Source organism: Cebus imitator, unplaced genomic scaffold, assembly GCF_001604975.1.
Source record: "Cebus imitator isolate Cc_AM_T3 unplaced genomic scaffold, Cebus_imitator-1.0 Scaffold88, whole genome shotgun sequence".
NCBI classification, from domain to species: domain Eukaryota; kingdom Metazoa; phylum Chordata; class Mammalia; order Primates; family Cebidae; genus Cebus; species Cebus imitator.
Window position 1 is genome coordinate 6,292,477 of NW_016107403.1, and position 20,434 is coordinate 6,312,910.

At 39.7% G+C, this 20,434-nt stretch overlaps 2 protein-coding genes across 6 annotated transcripts in view; one reads left to right on the forward strand and one right to left on the reverse strand.

Annotated features, from left to right (window-relative positions):
• HEATR5B (HEAT repeat containing 5B) overlaps nucleotides 1-3,163 on the reverse strand; it is a 104,216-nt gene extending 101,053 nt beyond the window's left edge. For 2 of the 5 annotated variants that reach the window (XM_017534890.2, XM_017534889.2), the window contains exons 1-2: nucleotides 2,642-3,027; nucleotides 2,088-2,235 (exon numbers count right to left, since the gene is read on the reverse strand). In XM_017534890.2, the coding sequence (XP_017390379.1) occupies nucleotides 2,088-2,235; nucleotides 2,642-2,682 (189 nt within the window). In that variant the 5' untranslated portion in view covers nucleotides 2,683-3,027. The other 3 variants (XM_017534891.2, XM_017534893.2, XM_017534892.2) reach the window with 3 other exon arrangements.
• Nucleotides 3,164-3,179: 16 nt separating this feature from the next.
• On the forward strand, nucleotides 3,180-14,853 carry GPATCH11 (G-patch domain containing 11). The gene is made up of 9 exons (XM_017534894.2): nucleotides 3,180-3,335; nucleotides 6,492-6,563; nucleotides 7,766-7,992; nucleotides 8,798-8,839; nucleotides 9,749-9,869; nucleotides 9,999-10,089; nucleotides 11,740-11,853; nucleotides 13,063-13,144; nucleotides 14,473-14,853. The coding sequence occupies exons 2-9, from the start codon at nucleotides 6,505-6,507 to the stop codon at nucleotides 14,526-14,528; spliced, it is 792 nt and encodes a 263-aa protein (XP_017390383.1). The 5' UTR covers nucleotides 3,180-3,335; nucleotides 6,492-6,504; the 3' UTR covers nucleotides 14,529-14,853.
• The last annotated feature ends 5,581 nt before the right edge of the window (nucleotides 14,854-20,434 follow it).

Sequence of the window (20,434 nt, forward strand, 5' to 3'; positions counted from 1 at the left end):
CAGGAAGAAACTTCACACAAACTGTGCAAAGCAATAACAATCTTATTTTTTAATTTGGGTGGAGGTGTACAGATATTTATATTATTATGCTTCATAACTTAGAAATGTTTTATATACTCTTGTATTTATCAATTTTGCAACAAAATTAAAAACGTTTAAAGTGTTTCAAGGTGAAAGATGGAGATGGATCAAATAAGACAGAATACTGACCACTGTTTTGGGCAATCTGTAATCAGTGATGGTTGGACAAGAGCTGTTTCAGTGGAGTGGAAGTAACAAAAGCCCAGTTGTAGGGGATTTAAGAGAAAACAGAAACTTTTAGTTAAAGATTACAAGTGAATCCATGCATTAACCGTTTCTATAGAAACTCCGTTAAAACCATACTAAAGGGTAACAACAACAACAACAACAAAGCACAAATCCAAAGGGTAAAGAAAACAGGAAAAAGAATCAACACAATATTTGGAAAACAAGTGTTTCCAACGGGGAAAGCTGAGAAATGACCTACCTTACAACACAAGACCCCCTAAGAAATTATGGGTTTTTTTTTATGCCCTAGGTGCTTTGGAGGTGGGAGTGAAGTTGGACCTTGAGATAGAGGGAATGGCTGACAGTCTAAGAAGTAGTAAGATTCCTCTACTCCATTCTGGAAGAAGACTGAAAGCATATTCTCTGGGAAGAGTGAAATATTGTATGTCTGGACTAGGAGAGCCCAGGCACGGTTGCAGTCTGGGAAAACAGCACTGAAAATGGGGAGGTGCAGTGAAAGTTCACATCTCAATGTTAAAGTCCCCAGTCTTCTCCCACAATTCCAAGAATGTGGGCAGCTAGCCATATACTCTTCAGACACAAAAGCAGAAAAGTATCTTTTGGGGAATGACTAGCCTGCAGAAAGCTAAAATACTAAGGTCACGAATCAGCCCCGCCTACAGTGATGTCCAGTTTAAGAGACTGGCCCTGCCAAGACAAGTTTTTACTACTCATTTTTAAACTTGAGCGGGCAGCCAAAGATCATCAGACATTTGAGGAAAGCATCTACATTTTTTTTTAACTTTTTTGAGATGGATCTTTTCTGTCGCCAGGCTGGAGTGCAGTGGCACAATTTCGGCTCACTGCAACCTCCACCTCCTGGGTTCAAGCAATTCTCTCACCTTAGCCTTCTGAGTAGCTGGGACTACAGGCCTTCGCAACCACACTCAGCTAGTATTTGCATTTTCAGTAGAGAAGTGGTTTCACCATGTTGGCCAGGACAGTCTAGATCTCTTGACCTTGTGATTTGCCCACCTCAGCCTCCCAAAGCGCTGGGATTACAGGTGTAACCCACCATGCCTGCCTTTTCTTTTTTTTGGAGAGGGAGTTTCACTCCTGTTGCCCAGGCTGGAGTGCAACAGTGCTATCTAGGCTTCCTGCAACTTCCATCTCCCGGGTTCAAGCGATTCTCCTGCCACAGCCCTCCAAGTTGCCGGTATTACAGGCACCCCCCACCACACCTGGCTAATTTTTGTATTTTTAGTAGAGACGAGGTTTCACTATGTTGACCAGGCCGGTCTCGAACTCCTGACCTAAGGTGATCCACCCGCCTCAGCCTCCCAAAGAGCCAGCATTACAGGCATGAACTACTACTAGGCCCGGCTGCATCTACATTTAAAGACATAAATGTAAAAGACACAGACAATAAAAAGCAAGTTGAATCAAGGTTATACAGGAAGAAAACAAAGAAAAAAGTCTGCTATTAACTCCTCAGAGAGATAAGTGAAGATACTGGGATTGTTAGGCAGCACAGAGAGACCACTTGCAATTGGTGATGATAAATTTAAAGTGACACATCACATAGTCATGTTTTTCTCAGTTACAATGAGCTACCCAGGTAGAGACATAAAGTAGATAGGCAATGAGCTGCATTTAAACGAAGCATTGCCACTAAATGGAAACGGAATAGACCAGCAATTCCCATTAGCGTAATATTCTCAAGTTCCATAAGTTACCCACAAACCTTCCAAAACATAACGTGTGTTTTCTTACGAATCATGAACACATAATCTCTTTACGTTAATGCAACTGGGAAAAAAAGAAAAGCAATACCATACCTTGTTGGCGGCAACCAAGACTTTGTCAAGAAATCGCAACCATTCAAAGATAAAAACTGGTCTTTTTGCTTCGGTGATTTGAGCCAAAGCTTCTTCATTTAGCAATAAACTGTGGGCCAACTCCATTACTGAAGTTTTAAATTCACACCTTAAATTAACAGAGTAAAAAATAAATATTTTTTAATGTCGAAAGTCAAGCTTAATGAATATATCCACTAAGAAAAGTATTACTCTTATTTCACTTGGGGAAAACACAACTTCTTTGAGGCAAAACCGGAGAACATACTTTTAAAGGACAAAAATGCTAACAAAAACAAAAGAAAACTGCTTGATAAGGAAGAATGAATCATGAGGTGAAAGGAAAATTAAATATTGCAATAAAAAGGCATTATTCTAGAAGAAATATGTCCAGTAACACATATGTCATTTACCCGTTCTATACAGGAGAAAACTGAGGCACTAAGATTAAACACCCCGGTCGGGCCTAACAACCATCCTCTTCTTTTTCTCGTCCACTGCTCGGTATATCGCACCTTTACCCACCCGCGCGGCACCTGATCAGGGGGACCGAGGTCAAAACACCCAGCACAGACATCCCGAACCGCAGGTCTCCAAGACTTTTTCTACTGGGATGGGTGGGGCGGCCAGGTCCCGGCGGCCGAAGCGTCAGTGACAATCCCTGGCGGTCCGGGATTGCGCGCTCGGGATCTGGCTTCACCCGGCTACTCCAAGAACCGCAGCACCGGACCGGGGAAAACGCAAGAGGCCGCCGCAAGCCTCCGTGGGGTTCCGCAGGCTGTCAATCGCAAGAGGCGGCGACTCGGAACCGAGCACTGAGCCAGAAAAGCGAAAATGTTCCTTACAAGCTCAAATTTCCTCCCTACCCCTCTGAAAATGTAGGTGGGACAGGAATGCGTGCGTGTCACCGTGCATGCTTCGGCCTCACCTCCTAGACTAGAAGAGCCGATCAGCAGAGCCCGCAAAGCAAGGGCAGCCACCAGGAGACCCGGATACCCCACCACCCGCACTCCGGCCGGCAGGAAACAAGGAAAAAGCGCGTGCGCAGAAAGCTGGTCTTGCGCAAGCGCAGTCACCACGTCCTCCTAGCCCCGTCTACCCCAAGTTTCCAATTCAGTCTGCCCTCGGAAACTGGTGGGAGCCGAGGCCCGGAAGTCCGACGCTGGTCCGTGGGCGCCTGCGCAGCGCGCGCTCCCGGGAGCTGAACCAGGGCGAGCACAGAGCTGTCAGGTAAGGGTCTGGGGACAACCGGTAGAAAGATAAAACACAGCGTGCGCTGGCTGTGACTACCTTGCGATACTATCAGCCACTTTTCCATCCGTGGGTGATTGCGTTTGTGGGACGTTTGCAGCCAGGAGGAACGCGTGAGGGAAGGAATCAGCGGTTCCTGAGCGGAGTGTTGAGAGCGAGATGTTTCTTGTCACATTTCTACTGTAGACCTAAATACTTAGTCCACCTCTCCACTTATATATATGTAATGGGACTCTCAATATGTCTGAAACAGCACTCATGTTTCCCGGCTACCCCCGCTAAAAAATACAAAAACAAACCTACTCCTACAGTCTTCCCACTTCCCCAAAAATGTTAACTCCATTCTTCCATGTATTCAGGGCAAAAATTTAGCATTATCTTGACATCGTTCTTTACATACTACCTACAACATCAGCAAGTCCTGTAAGCTCTACCTTCAAGTATACCCCAAATGCGACCACTTCCATCGCTATCACCCTGTTCCAAGCCTCTGTCATCTCTGCCGGGATACCGCCTGTGAAGTTTATGATTCATGTTTGATGGACATGGATAATGCTAAAGTACATTTTACCGATAGAAAGAGAGCTTTAAAAGCAACCTGTAACCACATTCAGATGTGCCTGGCACTTTAAAGTTAAATAGGTCTCTTAAAAACAATGTAATCCTATTTGCAGTAGCAAGACACTATGACTCGGATCCTTTGTGGTTTTGAAATGGTCATTTAGCCATACTGAGACTTCATTTGTCCAACAGGAAAAACTATTCCTACCTTGTAGAGTTGTTAGTGGTGGTTAAATGTAATAAAAATGTGTGATATACTGGGTAAATGTTAAACCATTATGTTTGACTCACAATAATGTATTAAGCTATACATTTGTCTTATGTGTTTTCTGTACTTAGACTTATTTAAAAAGTGTTTAAAAATGACATGTTGACAGGAGAAAGTTACTACAAAATCACAAATGTTAAAGACCCTTCTTATCTTCAGTGTAGCTGAACGGTTACTAAGAATTTATATTTGAGATGCAGTGGTAGGGAGGGAGGATATAGGGGACTTGTCTTTGTGTTTAACACAAGATATACACTATCTAGTTGAGACGATAAACATTAAAAATATTAAAAATCAGGCCAGGTTTGGTGGCTCATGCCTGTAATCCCAGCACTTTGGGAGACCGAGCGAGACAGGTGGATCACTTGAGGCCAAGAGTTTGAGACCAGCCTAGCCAACATGGCAAAACCCTGTCTCTACTAAAAACACAAAAGTTAGCTGGGTGTGGTGGTGCATGTCTGTAATCCCAGCTACTCGGAGGCTGAGGCACAAGAATTGCTTGAACCCAGCAGGAAGAGGTTGCAGTGAGCCAAGATCACACCACTGCACTCCAGTCTGGGCAACAGAGTGAGACTCTCTTCCCCCCCCAAATTAAAAATTAGTACAATAATTCCTTTTTTGTCCTTTTTTCATCCAGTGTAATTGTCTAGACTCTTGGTTGCAGTTTGCAGAACCCCTACATAAGCAAGCTTAAGTAATGCAGAAATGTATTAATCCGTGCAATGGGGTAGAATGCTTACTTGCAGCATCAAAGAATCCACAGCCTTGGAAACTAGGCTCATTTTCTCTATCTAGGTTCATTCCTCAGACGAGTTCCCTTCATATGGTCAAGAAGATGGCCATCCACAGCCCAGCTTTACATACTCCCAGTTCAGAAACACCCATGAAGGACTTCTTTCCCACACAACTCATATATTCATATAATGTAAGGAAAGAGTTGGTTATTTGCCTCGTTGGGTCATCCCCTCCCCTCTTCCTGGACATTGGGTACTATAATTGACAATCTCTGTGCCCAAGGGTATCTGGGATACTGACATTGCCATCCTCCACTAGAACCACATGAAGGGCAGAGGGTTGGGTTCCCAAAGGAAAAGATGGTAGGCAGAAAAAAACAGTATATGTGTACCACAAGTGACTATACTTTTGTCTTCAGTAACTGAACTAGCAACATTGACATTGTCTGGGAACTTGTTAGAAATGCAAAACCTCAGGTTCCAGCCCCAGAATCAGAGTCTGCATTTTAAGAAGATCTTGGTGCAATTTGTATACACAATAAAGTTTGAGAAGTATTTTTCTAGATAATTACTTTAACCTTTAAGGACCAATAATTACATGGTTTTAACTATTTTGGATAGAAACTGTCCCTCAAAATATTTCCATGTAAGTGAGGTGTTAACTATATCAAGTTCCAAGTGAGCAGCTTGAACATAAAGTACTGTAGAGAAAGGCCTGGAGTGGTCAGGACAGATTTCTGAAAGGAGGGTAGCCTGGACCTACAGGGAAGAAATGTCTGTGCTGAGTTCAGAGGGCAGTGAGAAGTAATGTGGCTTCAATAATGAATCCTTAGGGACAGTTGTGTTAGATTATGAAGGACAGTAGCTCATGCTTTGCAAAAGTGACTGGTCCCCCATTGCCTACAGGGTCAGGTTTACTGACGGATTTGAAACAGGCTAGTAACCTGACCTGACTTGTATTTAAAAACAAATGAGCAAATAAAACAAAAAAATCTCTGGATGGGGTCCAGAGTACAGATTGCAAGAGGAGAAGCCAAAGGCAAGGAGACCAACTTAGAAGCTGGTTAAGAAGCTGTTATATGCCAGGTGTGGTGGTTCACGCCTGTAATCCCAGCACTTTGGGAGGCTGAGGTGGGTGGATCTCTTGAGGTCAGGAGTTTGAGACCAGCCTGGCCAACACGGTGAAACCCCATCTTAAGAAAAAAAAAGAAGAAGAAGCTGTTGTAATAGTTCAGGTGAGAAAAAAAAAATGCCTCAGCTAAAACAGTGGTCAAAACTGAAGAAAAAATGTCTGTGAGGAGTTTTATGGAGGAAGACTTGACAGAGGTTCATAAGAGGTCAGGAAGGAGATAATGATGACATAATTATGGAAATACAGGGGATGTAGAAGGCTGGGGAAGGGGGGAGGAAATGAGTTGTTTAGATTGTTGAGTTTGAAATGTCCACAGATAAAGATGTCCAAAGGGCACTTGAATATGTAGTAGAGCTCTAGAGACAGCTCATGGCTGCAGAAAGGTTTATATCCATATTGGTAAACTAAAAAAAAAAAAGTAATTATTGCTTTATTTGTAGATACTATAGCCATATGAAGTTGAACATGGCAGAAGAAGAGGACTATATGTCTGATTCCTTCATTAATGTCCAGTAAGTAAATGTGCACACCCAATGTAATGATATGTATAAGATATGTAGATATTAAGCAGTGATATTTATTCTATTTTATTTTATTTTTTTGAGGCAGGGTCTCACTCTGTCAGCCAGGCTGGATGCAGTGGCACAATCACAGCTCACTGCAGCCTCAAACTCTCCAGGCTCAGGAGATTCTCCCATCTTGGCCTCCCAAATAGTTGGGACTGCAGGCCTGCACCATCATACTTGGCTAATTCTACTTTTTTATTATTTGTAGAGACAAGGTCTCACTACGTTGCCAAGGCTGATTTCCAGCTCATGGGCTCAAGTGATCCTCCGGCTTTGGCCTCCCAAAGTGCTAGGATTACAGGTATGAGCCAGTGTGCCCAGCCTGACGATGATTTTAAATGTGAAGTTGGAAAGTCAATCTTCTTGCTTTATAGAAATACCTCCTATGTCTCCATGCAAAGATACTAGGAGCCACTTCCTCCTTTTAATGCCAACCATTTTACTTTTGCCCTTGATCCTTTTTATTGCCTTCTTCCAAGGAAATTTACTCCTTTTCCTTTATTTCATCTTATTGTCTCTTCTAGCTACTATTCAACTTTGTTCTTTATTATTGCCAACATCCTAGAAAAATATAAGTCTAAACCTACTATATCTGATTTCTTCAACTTTGTGCTTTATTTTCCTATAATCTGGTACAAGTCTTCATCATTTCTACTAAAACAGCCATTCTTGGAGGTCACTGATTATGCTCTAATATCATAGTCACAAAGATGATCATAAAGGTAGTGCCGAAATATTAACTGTTGTCAGGTGAGTTAAGGACAGAGTTATGAAAAAACATGGCTAGGTATGGTGGCTCACGCCTGTAATCCCAGCACTTTGGGGGGCCAAGGCAGGTGGATCATCTGGGCTCAGGAGTTCAAGACCAGCCTGGCTGACATGGCAAAACCCCGTCTCTACTAAAAATACAAAAAATAGCCAGAACGCAGTGGCGAGCACCTGTAATCCCAGTTATTCAGGAGGCTGAGGCAGGAGAATCAGTTGAACCCAGGAGGCGGAAGTTGCAGTGAGCTGAGATCATGCTATTGCACTCCAGCCTAGGCAACAAGAGCAAAACTCTATCTCAGAAAAAAAAAAAAAAAAGAGAGAGAGAAAGAGAGAGACAAAACTTTATGGGTTCATCTAAAATGACCTTTTCCCTTATGCAGAGAAGATATCAGACCAGGATTGCCAATGCTAAGGCAAATCCGAGAAGCCCGTCGAAAGGAAGAAAACCAACAGGAAGCTAATTTGAAAAACAGGCAGAAGAGTTTAAAAGAAGAAGAACAAGAAAGACGTGACATTGGGTTGAAGAATGCACTAGGCTGTGAAAACAAAGGGTTTGCCTTGCTCCAAAAGATGGGCTACAAAAGTGGACAGGCACTTGGCAAGAGTGGTAAGTCACATGTGGAAATAGGTGTTTCTTACCACCCGATTGTGACTTACGGATGAGGACCAAAGCTAATGCTTTAATCTTTATCTACACAGAAATTAAAACAACTTAGGCTTTTTACTCTCTTACATATTAGCAAGCCTTGTGGAGAACTTTCGTATTCCCATATCCATTTTAGATACCACATGTGCCATCATGAGCTACTTATCAACCCAGCTTAGCCTTGAAGGCACTAACAACCTGGATGGATGTGGCTTATAACGGAAGCGGCAAAGAATAGTGATAAGTGATAGGTTGAGAAGTGCAATGGCTAAAGACATTGAAACAACACTGAGGATGATGGCAAGACTTTCCCTGCTTGCTCTATACCTGTGGCAGCCACCTGAGTGACCATCCAGTTGGAGAGGCTCAATTCTCACCTCTCTTTTTAGGAAGTGAAACTGCTTATTAAGATAGAGAGGCTGTATATTTATAGTAACTTCTGTCAACAGTTTTTCTTTCCTTTATTGTAATTTCTTTGCTTTCACTTAAGGCAGTCAACCTCTTGCACCAATAACATCAGTTTTGTTCCTTCTTAAAACTCCACCTTCAGGTGGCATAGGAGGCTGTGATTCAGCCTTTTTAAAGACTAGGTATTTGAAGACAAGGGAGGTAATTGATTATATGTAGAATACTGGTGTTCAGATTTCAGTTTTGAATATTATTGAAAAAGGAGGGATATGTATGAGCATTGTAAAGTTGCATGCTTACAGTGTCCTGTAGTTTGAGGAAAATTTTCTAAAGTAGTTTGTATTTCATTCTCTTTTAGGGGGTGGTATTGTTGAACCGATTCCTCTCAATATCAAAACAGGTATGTCACTATTTTGGAGCATATTTGCTAGTAATAATAATGTATGCTTAGATCTACCACATATATTTACTCAATAAATACTTTTTTTAAATGATGGTATACTGTTACAGTTCTTATCATAGGAAGCCCTTAGTAAAATTTTGTTAAACTTCTAAGCTTCCTCAACCAGAAAAAAAATAAGTTTTAATGAGTATAAAATAAAATGTAAACCACACAAATGTGGGAAGGACAAATCATTATAACCATTGAACATGCAATACTGCTTTTCTCCATTGAAATGTCTTAAAAGTGTTTTGTTTTGGGAGGCTGATGCAGAAGGATTGCTTAAAGCCAGGAGTTTGAGACCAACCTGGGCAACATAGCAAGACCTCGTTTCTACACAAAATTTTTAAAATTAGACAGGTGTAGTGGCACGCATCTGTAGTCCTATCTTCTTAGGAGGCTCAGGCAGGATGATTCCTGGAGCCCATGAGTTCAAGGTTACAGTGAACCGTAGTTTTGCCACTGCATACCAGCCTATGTTAAAAAAAAAGAAAGAAAGAAAAGAAAAGTTTTCTGAGACAGATTTACCCACCAAATGTTTTGCTTAATACATTGGATGATTTCAAGAGAAAAAGATGCATTTTATTAATCGTATTTAAATAAAAGTGTAACAGCTAATACCATTTTTCTGATTTGAAAAGTTGTGTATAGTATTACTGTCTTATAAGATGAGATTAATAATCTTTGTAAAAATCAGGTTATGTGTTTGGGCTTAAAAAAACTAATGTTTTCTCCTATTAGTGTATTCAAATGATTTGTGAGTGATAGTACTCAAATGAGAATTGCATTTAATTTGTAAATAGTTAAATTGTCATGTTTGGAAGCAAAAGTCAGTGTGTTTCTCATCAGAATTTTCTGTTTGAATAGGGAAAAGTGGCATTGGTCACGAGGCATCATTAAAACGGAAAGCAGAGGAAAAATTAGAAAGCTACAGAAAAAAGATTCACATGAAAAACCAAGCGGAAGAAAAAGCTGCAGAACAGTTTCGGTAAAGCTGTATTTTTTTAACTGATGTTGGTTTTGTTTCCTTTGTTGTGGTACATTCTCTGGTACTTGGGCATATAAAATGGTTAAAGAGAATCTAGACCTTTAGTGTGTAATTTTTTCTTTCAATTAGACTGCGACTTAAAAATAAGCAAGATGAAATGAAGCTAGAGGGAGATCTCAGAAGAAGCCAGCGAGCCTGTCAACAATTGGATGCCCAGAAAGTAAGCCTTTTACCAGCTTTCTGTTTAGTAAGGTGTTTTAGCACCCACTGTGAGTTCCCATATATTTTTATATTAAAAAAAAAACAAAAAACTAAGAACACCAAGCCTGGTTTATTTACTCATTAAAGCTTTCATGTAATGTGCACTTCTGAACTGTGATAACTGATATAAAAATGGCTTATTTACTACAGTAACCTGAGTTGTCTATGAAACTCTGGTTTTAAATGGTTTTATTTAAACCATTTAAAACAAAATGGTTTAAATAAAATTTTACATTTAATTGTTCTCTGCTTATTTGAATATCAACTACAACTAGTATGTGCAGAAATTCTATTCTTTATAATATTTGATTAACAAGAATAGCCTATTTTCAGTTCCTGTTCAGTATCTAATATGTGTCTTAACTATTAAAATCAGGTGGGCCTGGCATGACAGCTCAAGCCCGTAATCCAAGCACTTTGGGAAGCAAAGTCAGGATGATTGTTTCAGCCTAGGAGTTCGAAACCAGCCTAGATAACATGGCAAGACTCCATCTCTACAAAAAATTTTAAAATTAGCTGGGTGTAGTGGCACATACCTGTAGTCCCAGCTACCCAGGAGGCTGAAGTGGGAGAATCACTTGAGCCCAGAAGGTTGAGGGCTGCATTGCACCATGTTCGCGCCACTGCACTGCAGCCTAGGCAACAGAGTGAGACCCTGTCTCAAAAATAAAATCAAGGTGGAAAGCTATCTAGTTCAAATTTGAATGGTTTTTAAAAAATTCTATTTCTGGCTGGGCATGGTGGCTCATGTCTATAATCTCAGCACTTTGCAAGGACAAGGCGGTAGGATTGCTTGAGTCCAGGAGTTTGTGACCAGCCTGGACAACATAGCAAGTCCCCATCTCTACCAAAAAAAAAAAATAAATTAAATTAGTAAATAAATTCTATCTTTGCTTTTGTCTTAGGGGTTCAAATACTATAAAAATAAAATGACTTCATTTGAAGTCTCAAAAAAGTTTGTAAAATTTCCCTCATATATAGATTACTGGAAGCAATCTCTTACTTTCCTGTTCTTACGTATTACTTTACTTTGAATCTATTTCATGGCACTTATGATTTTGTAGCATGTATGTATTATTTTGTACCCATAGCCTATCTTTCCTGCTAGACTGTCAGGAGGAACTTAGAGATAATTGAACAATTCTAATTAGACTTTGCATCCCCATAGTTCATGGTACAATGTTTTTACTTTCATTTTATGAGACGGAGTCTTGCTCTGTCACCAGGCTGGTGTGCAGTGCCATGATCTCGGCTCACTGCAAACCACCACCTCCTGGGTTCAAACAATTCTCTCGCCTCAGCCTCCTGAGTAGCTGGGACTACGGGCACATGCCACCATGCCGAGCTAATTGTTGTATTTTTAGTAGAGACAGTGTGGGTTTCACCATATTGGCCAGGATGGTCTTGATCTCTTGACCTCATGATCTGCCTGCCTAGGCCTCCAAAAGTGCTGGGATTATAGGGATAAGCCACCATGCCCGGCCAATGTTCTTACTCTTAAAGCCACACTCAGTGAATTCGTATGGAAAGAATGAATTCATGTTGACAGGAACATATTTGTCATGCTCTTATGTTTAGTATGTTTAATTGACAATAACTGTATTTTCAGAATATTCAGGTTCCCAGGGAAGCATGGTACTGGTTGAGGCTTGAAGAGGAGACTGAAGAAGATGAAGAAGAAAAAGAAGAGGATGAAGATGAATATAAGATTGAAGATTTAAGTGTAAGCTTTCGCACCATTTCCTTCATAGGATGTCTCAGCCTTGGCACCATTAATCTGTGGTAATCTGTTCTTGTGGGGAGCTCTCCTGTGCATTGTAAGATGTTTAGCAGCATCTCTGGCCTCTGCCCACCAGATACCTGTTTCACTTTTGCTTATGGCAACCAAAACTCTCTCTAGACATTACTAAATGTCCCCTGAGCGGAAAAATAACCCCTGGTTGAGAGTACTGCATTGCAGGATTATTTTATTAACCACAAATTAAAACTTATATATAAATTTTCCCTTTAGCTTCCATTTGTCCTCTCATTTCAGCTTCAGTTTGGTTGATGAATTAGCAACAAATGTAAATTATTTTAATTTATACTTTATTTCCTGCGAAACTTCTAGAAGTGATTCTAATAGGTACTTTTCTTTCTTGCTCATAAACAAAAAAAACCACAATCAAAAGGAACTGGAGGCCAGGCACAGTGGCTCACACTTATAATCCCAATAAAGGCCTGTGGATCACTTGAGGTCAGGAGTTCAAGACCAGCCTGGCCAACATGGTGGTGTATTTTAGTCTCTACTCAAAATACCAAAATTAGCCATGCATCATGGCGGGCATCCAGTAATCCCAGCTACTTGGGAGGCTGAGGCAGGAGGATCACTTGAGCCTGGGAGGCAGAGGTTGCAAGCTGAGATCATGCCACTGCCCTCCAGACTACGTGATAGAGTGAGACCCTGTCTCAAAAAAAAAAAAAAGGAAATTGAGATTATTTAAGAAGAGAAGATATACATCTGTGGTTACTTGAGTATAATAATTTTGTAGAAAACATTCACAATTTGAAAAACCTATATTCCACTTAATTGGGAGACCATTGATGAGAACTTTTATGGCAAAAGGAGGCAATATTCACCTTCACCTTCTCTGGGAGAATTAGCTGCCTTGAAAGTAGAAAAGGCCTTTAAAGGATGCTGATTATAATTAGGCCACCCAAAAACTATTTTCTCAATGTTAACAAGTAGTCTTTATTGTGTCTGGCAGAATCGTGAGAATCTTAGGGTGGCTAGTGAACTGGAACACATTTGAATATATCACTTCTGCCCTTGGCATTTCTAATAACTATTCCAGAGTATAGCAGGCTTGGGCTAATTCAGCATGATCTAAGAGCCAGAAAACCAAGGTTCTGTTCAATGTAAAGTATTAATGTGCTTGTATCCTATATGTAGGTACTGGAAAAATTACAAATATTGACTAGTTATTTAAGAGAAGAACATCTGTATTGTATTTGGTGTGGAACAGCCTATGAAGGTAAGTAAATGCTTTATACTTTTAAAAAATACTGAATATGAATGCTCTCCGATTTGTAGTTAAAGTAATTTCCCAGCAACAATGGAAATTTCTTTTCTTTTCCTTTTTTTTTTTTTTTTTTTAGACAGAGTTTCGCTCTTATTGCCCAGGCTGGAGTGCAATGGTGCAATCTTGGCTCACTGCAACCACTGCCTCTCAGGTTCAAGCAATTCTCCTGCCTCAGCCTCCCAAGTAATGGGTTTACAGGCATGCACCACCACGCCTGGCTAATTTTGTATTTTTAGTAGAGACGGAGTTTCTCCATGTTGGTCAGCTGGTCTCGAACTCACAACCTCAGGTGATCTGCCTGCCTCGGCCTCCCAAAGTGCTGGGATTACAGGCATGAGCCACCACACCTGACTGGAAATTTCTTTTTTTTTTTTTTTTTTGAGATGGAATTTCACTCTTGTTGCCCAGGCTGGAGTGCAATGGTGCAATCTTGGCTCATTGCAAACTCAGCCTCCCGGGTTCAAGTGAGTGTCCTGCCTCAGCCTCCCAAGTAGCTGGGATTATAGGCATGTGCCACCATGCTCGGCTATGCATTTTTAGTAGAGATGGGGTTTTACCATGTTGGTCAGGCTGGTCTTGAACTCCTGACCTCAGGTGATCCATCCATCTCGGCCCCCCAGAGTGCTGGGATTACAGGTGTGAGCCACCACAGCCAGCCAGCCAGAAATTTCTTATTCCATTCAAATGGCAATGTGGGACCAATGTCTTAAATAGTGGCTATAGAAATAATTGAGGCTTTATTAAAATTGCATTTAACTTTTCAGAAACTGAATGTGCGAAAGGGAATTTTTCAGTGTTTTGTTTCAAAAGAAACAATTTTAGAATAACCTGAGGATAATGAATTTTTTTGTGCTTTATTTTTAAAGTTTCTTTGGCTACAGATATTTGAAATATATTAAATTTTTAGAGCTAATTTTTATATAGTTGGATAGAATATTACCCCTAAACCATAAAAATCAGATATGTTGAAAGCCATCCCTTTTTTTTTTTCATTGTAAGAATAGAAATGGTTTACACTTACCAGGTAAGTTTGAAGGAGAGCCAAATGTTTCTCCTTCAAACACATTTGCCCAACTACCTTTGCTAACTTGTATTTAAGAACTTTGTAATTGAGAGTGAATAATTTTTGGTTATTGTTGTTTTTATCTTTTCTGGTTTGTTTAGCAGAATAAGTAGCAAACACAGCAGATCAAAACATGCATGTTATAGTAAAATAGTGTTCTAGAATAGTTTACTATAAAAGTTGCATTAATCTTTCATTTCCCTAACATAACTTACAGATAAAGAAGACCTATCTTCAAATTGTCCAGGACCAACTTCTGCAGATCATGACTAAGCTCATTCCCAATAAAGTGGAAACTTGAAAAATGTTGTTATTTCCTAGGGATAGACAGTTCAGCAGTTAGAAATCCCGCATTTTTTATGCCAGTAAAGAAAGAGGGACTTTATATAACGTTTTGTTCTTTTTGTACTTTAGAATATGAGTGTTCACTGACTTGAAAAAAATAATGCAATGCCATTTCAGAACACAAGTATCATAGAGATGGACAGTTACGATTTATTGCTGTATTTTGATACCTGAGCGGTTGAAGGACCAACAGGTAACTCTCTTATTCCCCTTTCACTTTGGAACAAATTGAGAAATAAGAAATGGGTGTCAGGAAAAGAAAAATATCTACTTTATCAGTGAATAAGCTGAAATAGAGAAGAAGATTGACTTTTTCTCCAGTCAGACACTCATATTTCTCCGTGATTGGAGAGAATGGTGGGCCTCTGCCTTGTTGGGGCAGAGCCCATCTTTGCATTCTGAGACCAGTTAGCTTTCAAGGTCAGGGAAACCATCAGGGGCTGGACCACACATGCTCAGTTCTTTCTAGTATCTCCCATACGATAAGACAGCTCTCTGTTGGGAAGCAATGAATGAGGGTTCAGAGCTTTTTCCTACACTTTTCACTTTGAAGGAGGAAAGAGAAGTTCCCTTGCCTCCATACAAGCATGAAGAGGAGGGGGAAAGTATTCCCCTGAATAAGACTGATGTCAGAGGCAATGTTCCATCAGAACTACTAAATCCTAATCCATTTTACAGACAAAATAACCGTGATAATTTCTGGTAAAATCATGAGCTTTCATGACAACATCTATATCCATTATATGTGATCTGTTGAAGTTTTGGCTGTAGAAACTTAAGAATTGTGAGAAAACTCAAATATCATGTGATCCAAGTACTTACTGAATTTAGAAACCCCTTGATACCATTCCCAGCAGGTGATAATTCAACCTTTGCTTTTATTCTTCCAGCCACAGAGCTCACTGCTTTAAAACTATTCGATTACTGGGTAGCTCTAAATTATTTTCATGGTTTTCTGTTAAACTGGAATCTGCTTCCCTGTAATTTTACTGAATACAGCTAAGGACATACCATGTGGCATACTATGAGAGAGCTCCATCCAGGGTGAGGCATCAAAATGATGAACGTTTTTGAAAGTTCATATGCTCAGGTGTCTTTCCTAGTGATTGATTTTGATTTATCTAGTCTAAGGTAGTTTCCTGGATATCTATATCTATTATTTATTTTGAAGTCCCAGGAATGAGTGATAAGCACCTAAGGATAAGAACTAGTGCTGAGGTTAAGTATGGAGCACCACTATTTTTTGGATAGAGTTGTGATCACCTGTGTGATTTTATAGCTCACCTTTTAGTTGCATTGAGCAAGAGATCAACCTCCTCTTTTATTAGAAACAGCATACATAAGAAAATCACAAAGACTAACCTACACTTGCTAGGGTAAGATAATCAGTAGTACAACTTGCATGAATCTCTGACCTAATATGATCCAATTCACTTTTCAAGTTTAACTTGGGGAACTTTACAAAATAATAATAAAAGGATCCCACCCCAAGAGATTCTGATGCCATTGGTCACCGTGACTTGGGCATCACTGCCCTTGATTCTAAAATGCAGCCTAGCTTGAACCACCAATCCAGTTAACTTCTGAGCCTCAGTTCTTCATCCAGAAAACTAACCATTATTTTTATGAATGTGTATATATAAATACACACACACACACACACACACACACACACACACACATACATATAATAGTTTATATGGTTGGATGCTGTTGGTTAATGTTTACTTTTTTGTTTAAAAAAATAAATTATAAAATTGGCCAAGTGCAGTGGCTCACTCCTGTAATTCCAGCACTTTAGGAGGCCAAGGCAGGCAGATAACTTGAAGCCAGGAGTTCGAGCCTGGCCAACGTGGTGAAACCTCATCACTACTAAAAGTACAAAAATTAGCTGGGTATGGTGGCACATGCCTGTAATCCCAGCTACTCAGAAGGCTGAGACATGAGATTTATTTGAACCTGGGAGGCAGAGGTTGCAGTGAGCTGAGATTGTGCTGCTGCACTCCAGCCCGGGTGACAGAGCAAGACCCTGTCTCAAACAATCCAACAAACAAATATATATATACACAAAATACATATATATGTATATATATAATTATATTCATAGCTACTAATAAAACAGAGGAGCACATTTTGCCCTTGCAATACTTTGGTGTCATTTCAGCCAACATACCAACATTCAGCCAAATCCCAAAGCCAAATGGATAATTTCAGATGGAATGGAGTTAGATAGGAACTGGCTTCCCTTTCTCCTCTTACTATGGGGACAACCCACACCTGCTCCGTGGCCTAAAATATTTTAAACATGTTGATGACAATTATGCTGACAATGCCAGAATAACACTGATGGAACCCATGACTTCACCAGGATTGTGGTCTACATTTACAGGCCTAGGACTAGAACTTAGAGTGTGGGAGATATCCCTCTGTTCTTGACTATCGAAGTATAAAAATACAGACTTTCAGCCAGGTGCGGTGGTGCATGCCTATGGTCCCAGCTACTCAGGGTGAGGTTGGGAATCCCTTGAACCCAGGAGTTTGAGACCAGCCTGGGCAACATAGTGAGAGACCCTCATCTTAAGGAAAAAAAATCAGGCTTTCAATATGAATAAAAACTTATTTTTAGGCCTTTAATGACTTTATAAATAGGCAATAATGAACACTGAGGGAACCAAAACATTAAAAAGAATTTTAAAATTTGTTTTAGAACATTCATATGAAATTCGAAACTGTAAAACAATGTAAAATTTAGTATCATGTTGTCATTTACTTTTGTGTATATTGTGCTATGTTTATTTTCAAAGCCCTATCTAGAAATTCTAAAATGTCTTATTAATTAATAATCCAAAATACTGTAGTTTCTGAAATTCAAAATAAATACAAAAACATACCAAATTCATTTGTCTAACAAACATTTACTTCAGGTGTTATTTGCTAAACATTTAATTGTTGAAATTTGAAAATGAACATTATTATTTATTAGACACATTTTATAGGATCCAGCATACAAAATTAACTTTTCATTCCCCGCCAATTCAAAAGTACATACAGAGTTCCTGCTTTCTTCACATCACAACAGTGCACTCACTGCTTTGTGGTGGTATACAAGAGTAAGAGAGCTTGTCCCCGCTCTCAGAGTACAATGAAATTAGCAGCATAATGAAGAAAACTGCTATGTAGGAATGACTGAGTTCTAAGACAAACTGGTAAGAACAATTAGATAGTAAACAATGGGAGTACTAGGAAGAAGATTCATTTTGAGTGGGAGATGTTTGAACACTTTGGAAATAATACAATTTGGGTTCTGAAAGATGGATATAATTTTGATATTCAAACTTATGAGGAAAGAGTTACCATACGATCCAGCAATTCTCCTAGAGAAATGAAACATGTCCACATAAGATTTGTACACAAAATTCATGGCAGCATTATTCATAATAGCCAAAAAGTAGAAACAACCCAAATGTCCATCAGCTGGTGAATGAATACATAAAATGTGACATATCCATATGATAGAATATTATTTGGCAATAAGAAGGAAGGATATACTAATTCATGCCACAGCTGGGATACACCTTGAAAACATTATACTCAGTGAAAAAGACCACATGTATGATTCTATTTATGTGAAATGTCTAGCATGGGCAAATCTATAGAGATAGAGAGTAGATTAGTGGTTACCTAGAGTTGAGGGAAAATGGAGTAAATACGAATGGGTTTAGGGTTTCTTTTGGGAGTGAGAAAAACGATGGTTGCACAACTCTGAATATGCTAAACTCTACTGAATTGTATACCGTATAGGTGAATTGTATGGTATGTGAATTGTATCTCAATAAAACTGTTATTAAAAAAAATTGAAGAGAATTTTAGGTAGAAACCACAGGAGACAGCCAGTGAGTGTAAAAGTCTTCAGGTAACACTGCAGACCTGCATGGGTGGGGCTTACTCAGGAAACACTAAATATGGGATGCATCACGGACACCTCCAGAGAAGCATGGCCCTGCCCAGTGAACTGCAGCCCAGTGAATCTCATTTTAGACTTTTGGACTCCAGAACAGTAAGAGAATAAATGTGTGTTGTTTTAAGCCACTAAGTTTGTGGTGATTTGTTAGTTAGAGCAGCCATAAGAAATTAAACCCCATCAGAGCCACACATATTTGAGAAGCATTTTATTTGCCTCACAGTTTTGCCTACTACACAGTTTCTAGTTATTTAGAAATTAAGCCAGTAATGTCACCATACATCTATCAACTGTGATCCCTTCATCTATGACCATTTTGAAGATGGTCATAGATGATCTGACCGCAGATCATTGAGGCCTGGATGGCCATTTCGAGATACAGAGTTAACATGTAAGAGGAAACCTTTCCTATCTTGCATTTCCTATAGTCTCCTATCTTGAGTGGAATGTTCTGGCAGCACCTCAAGCTCACAATCACCAAATGGGATTCAATGTTTTCCCTCCCAAACGTGCTCTACCTCACCATGTTGATAGATGTCCCCACTAGTGGTTTAAATTCTAAATGACTAAAAACCATGTAACAGGTAAAAGTGTGAGACAAATAAAGTACCCCTCAAATACATGTGGCTCTTGGGGTTCATCTGACTGAGACCTGCATTTACTTTAATGGCATCAGAATCCTGCTACTCACCTTCTAACAAACTTGGAGGCAATCTTTGATGTTTACCTTTCCTTAATCTCCACAACCAATTAGTTGCCAACTTCTCTTGGTTCTGTCCTCTTTTTGTTCAGGCCCTCTTAGTCTTTCAGCTTTTGAGCTTTCAAATACAGTTTCTTCCTGCTCCATTCTAAACATGCTGTTTCAAAGTACTGGTTGGGCCATACCTTGCTTTAAAGAAATACTCATTTGTCAACTTTGGAGGTTGCTAGGGCACTACCCCACTTTAAAAATCAATAAATATTTATCCCATCTTTCCCATTCAGGTTTAGAGAAAGTTCCTTATAGAAGAATCATAGATGATAAATGCAAGAGGTTTGATAGAACCAGAAAAATCATTATTTTACAACCCCTAAAATGAAATAATGGATCCAGGCAACAATCATCAATAGCTGCTAAAACATCAGGTGAAAGATTGATGAAAAGCTTTGTAGTGGGTGGTACCACCAGAACCCACTGATCAGTATTAAAATCACTGAAAGGACAATCAGACGTCATGTTCCTCCTGAAATGATGCAAGAGAAAGTATATAGCATCACCTATGGAGTATTCTTGGGGGGAAAATAAACGAACCAGGATCAAATCAGCTTCTAGGTCTAACTGGACACTATGGGGATACCATCAGTCAAATCCTGAATGTAGGAAATGCCACAGGACAAATAAAAGCCAAGAAGAACTAAAACACAGCTGTAAACGTTACAGAGTAAAGGAGACACATCAGCCAAATGCAATGCTGGATCTTAATTTTAACAACCAAAAAAAGGGTATTTTTGAGATAGAAACAATACAGACTATTATATGATAATTAAGGAAATCCTGAATTTTTGAGCATGACAATGATGCTGTAGTTTTGTTAAATTTAAAGACTTTGTCTGCTAGTGATACATTTTAAAGTACTTTAAGTACAATCATGTAACACCTGAGATTTACTTTAAAATATTCCAGTATAGCACACACTGTAATCCCAGCACTTTGGAAGACCAAGGTGGGAGAATCACTCAAGGCCAGGAGTTTGAGACCAGCCTGGGAAACATAGCAAGACCCTATCTCTACAAAAAATTTAAAAATTAGTTGGTTGTGTTGGTATATGCGTGTAGTCCCAGCTACTCAAGCAGCTGAGGCAGGAGGATCACTTGAGCCTAGGAGTTCGAGGTT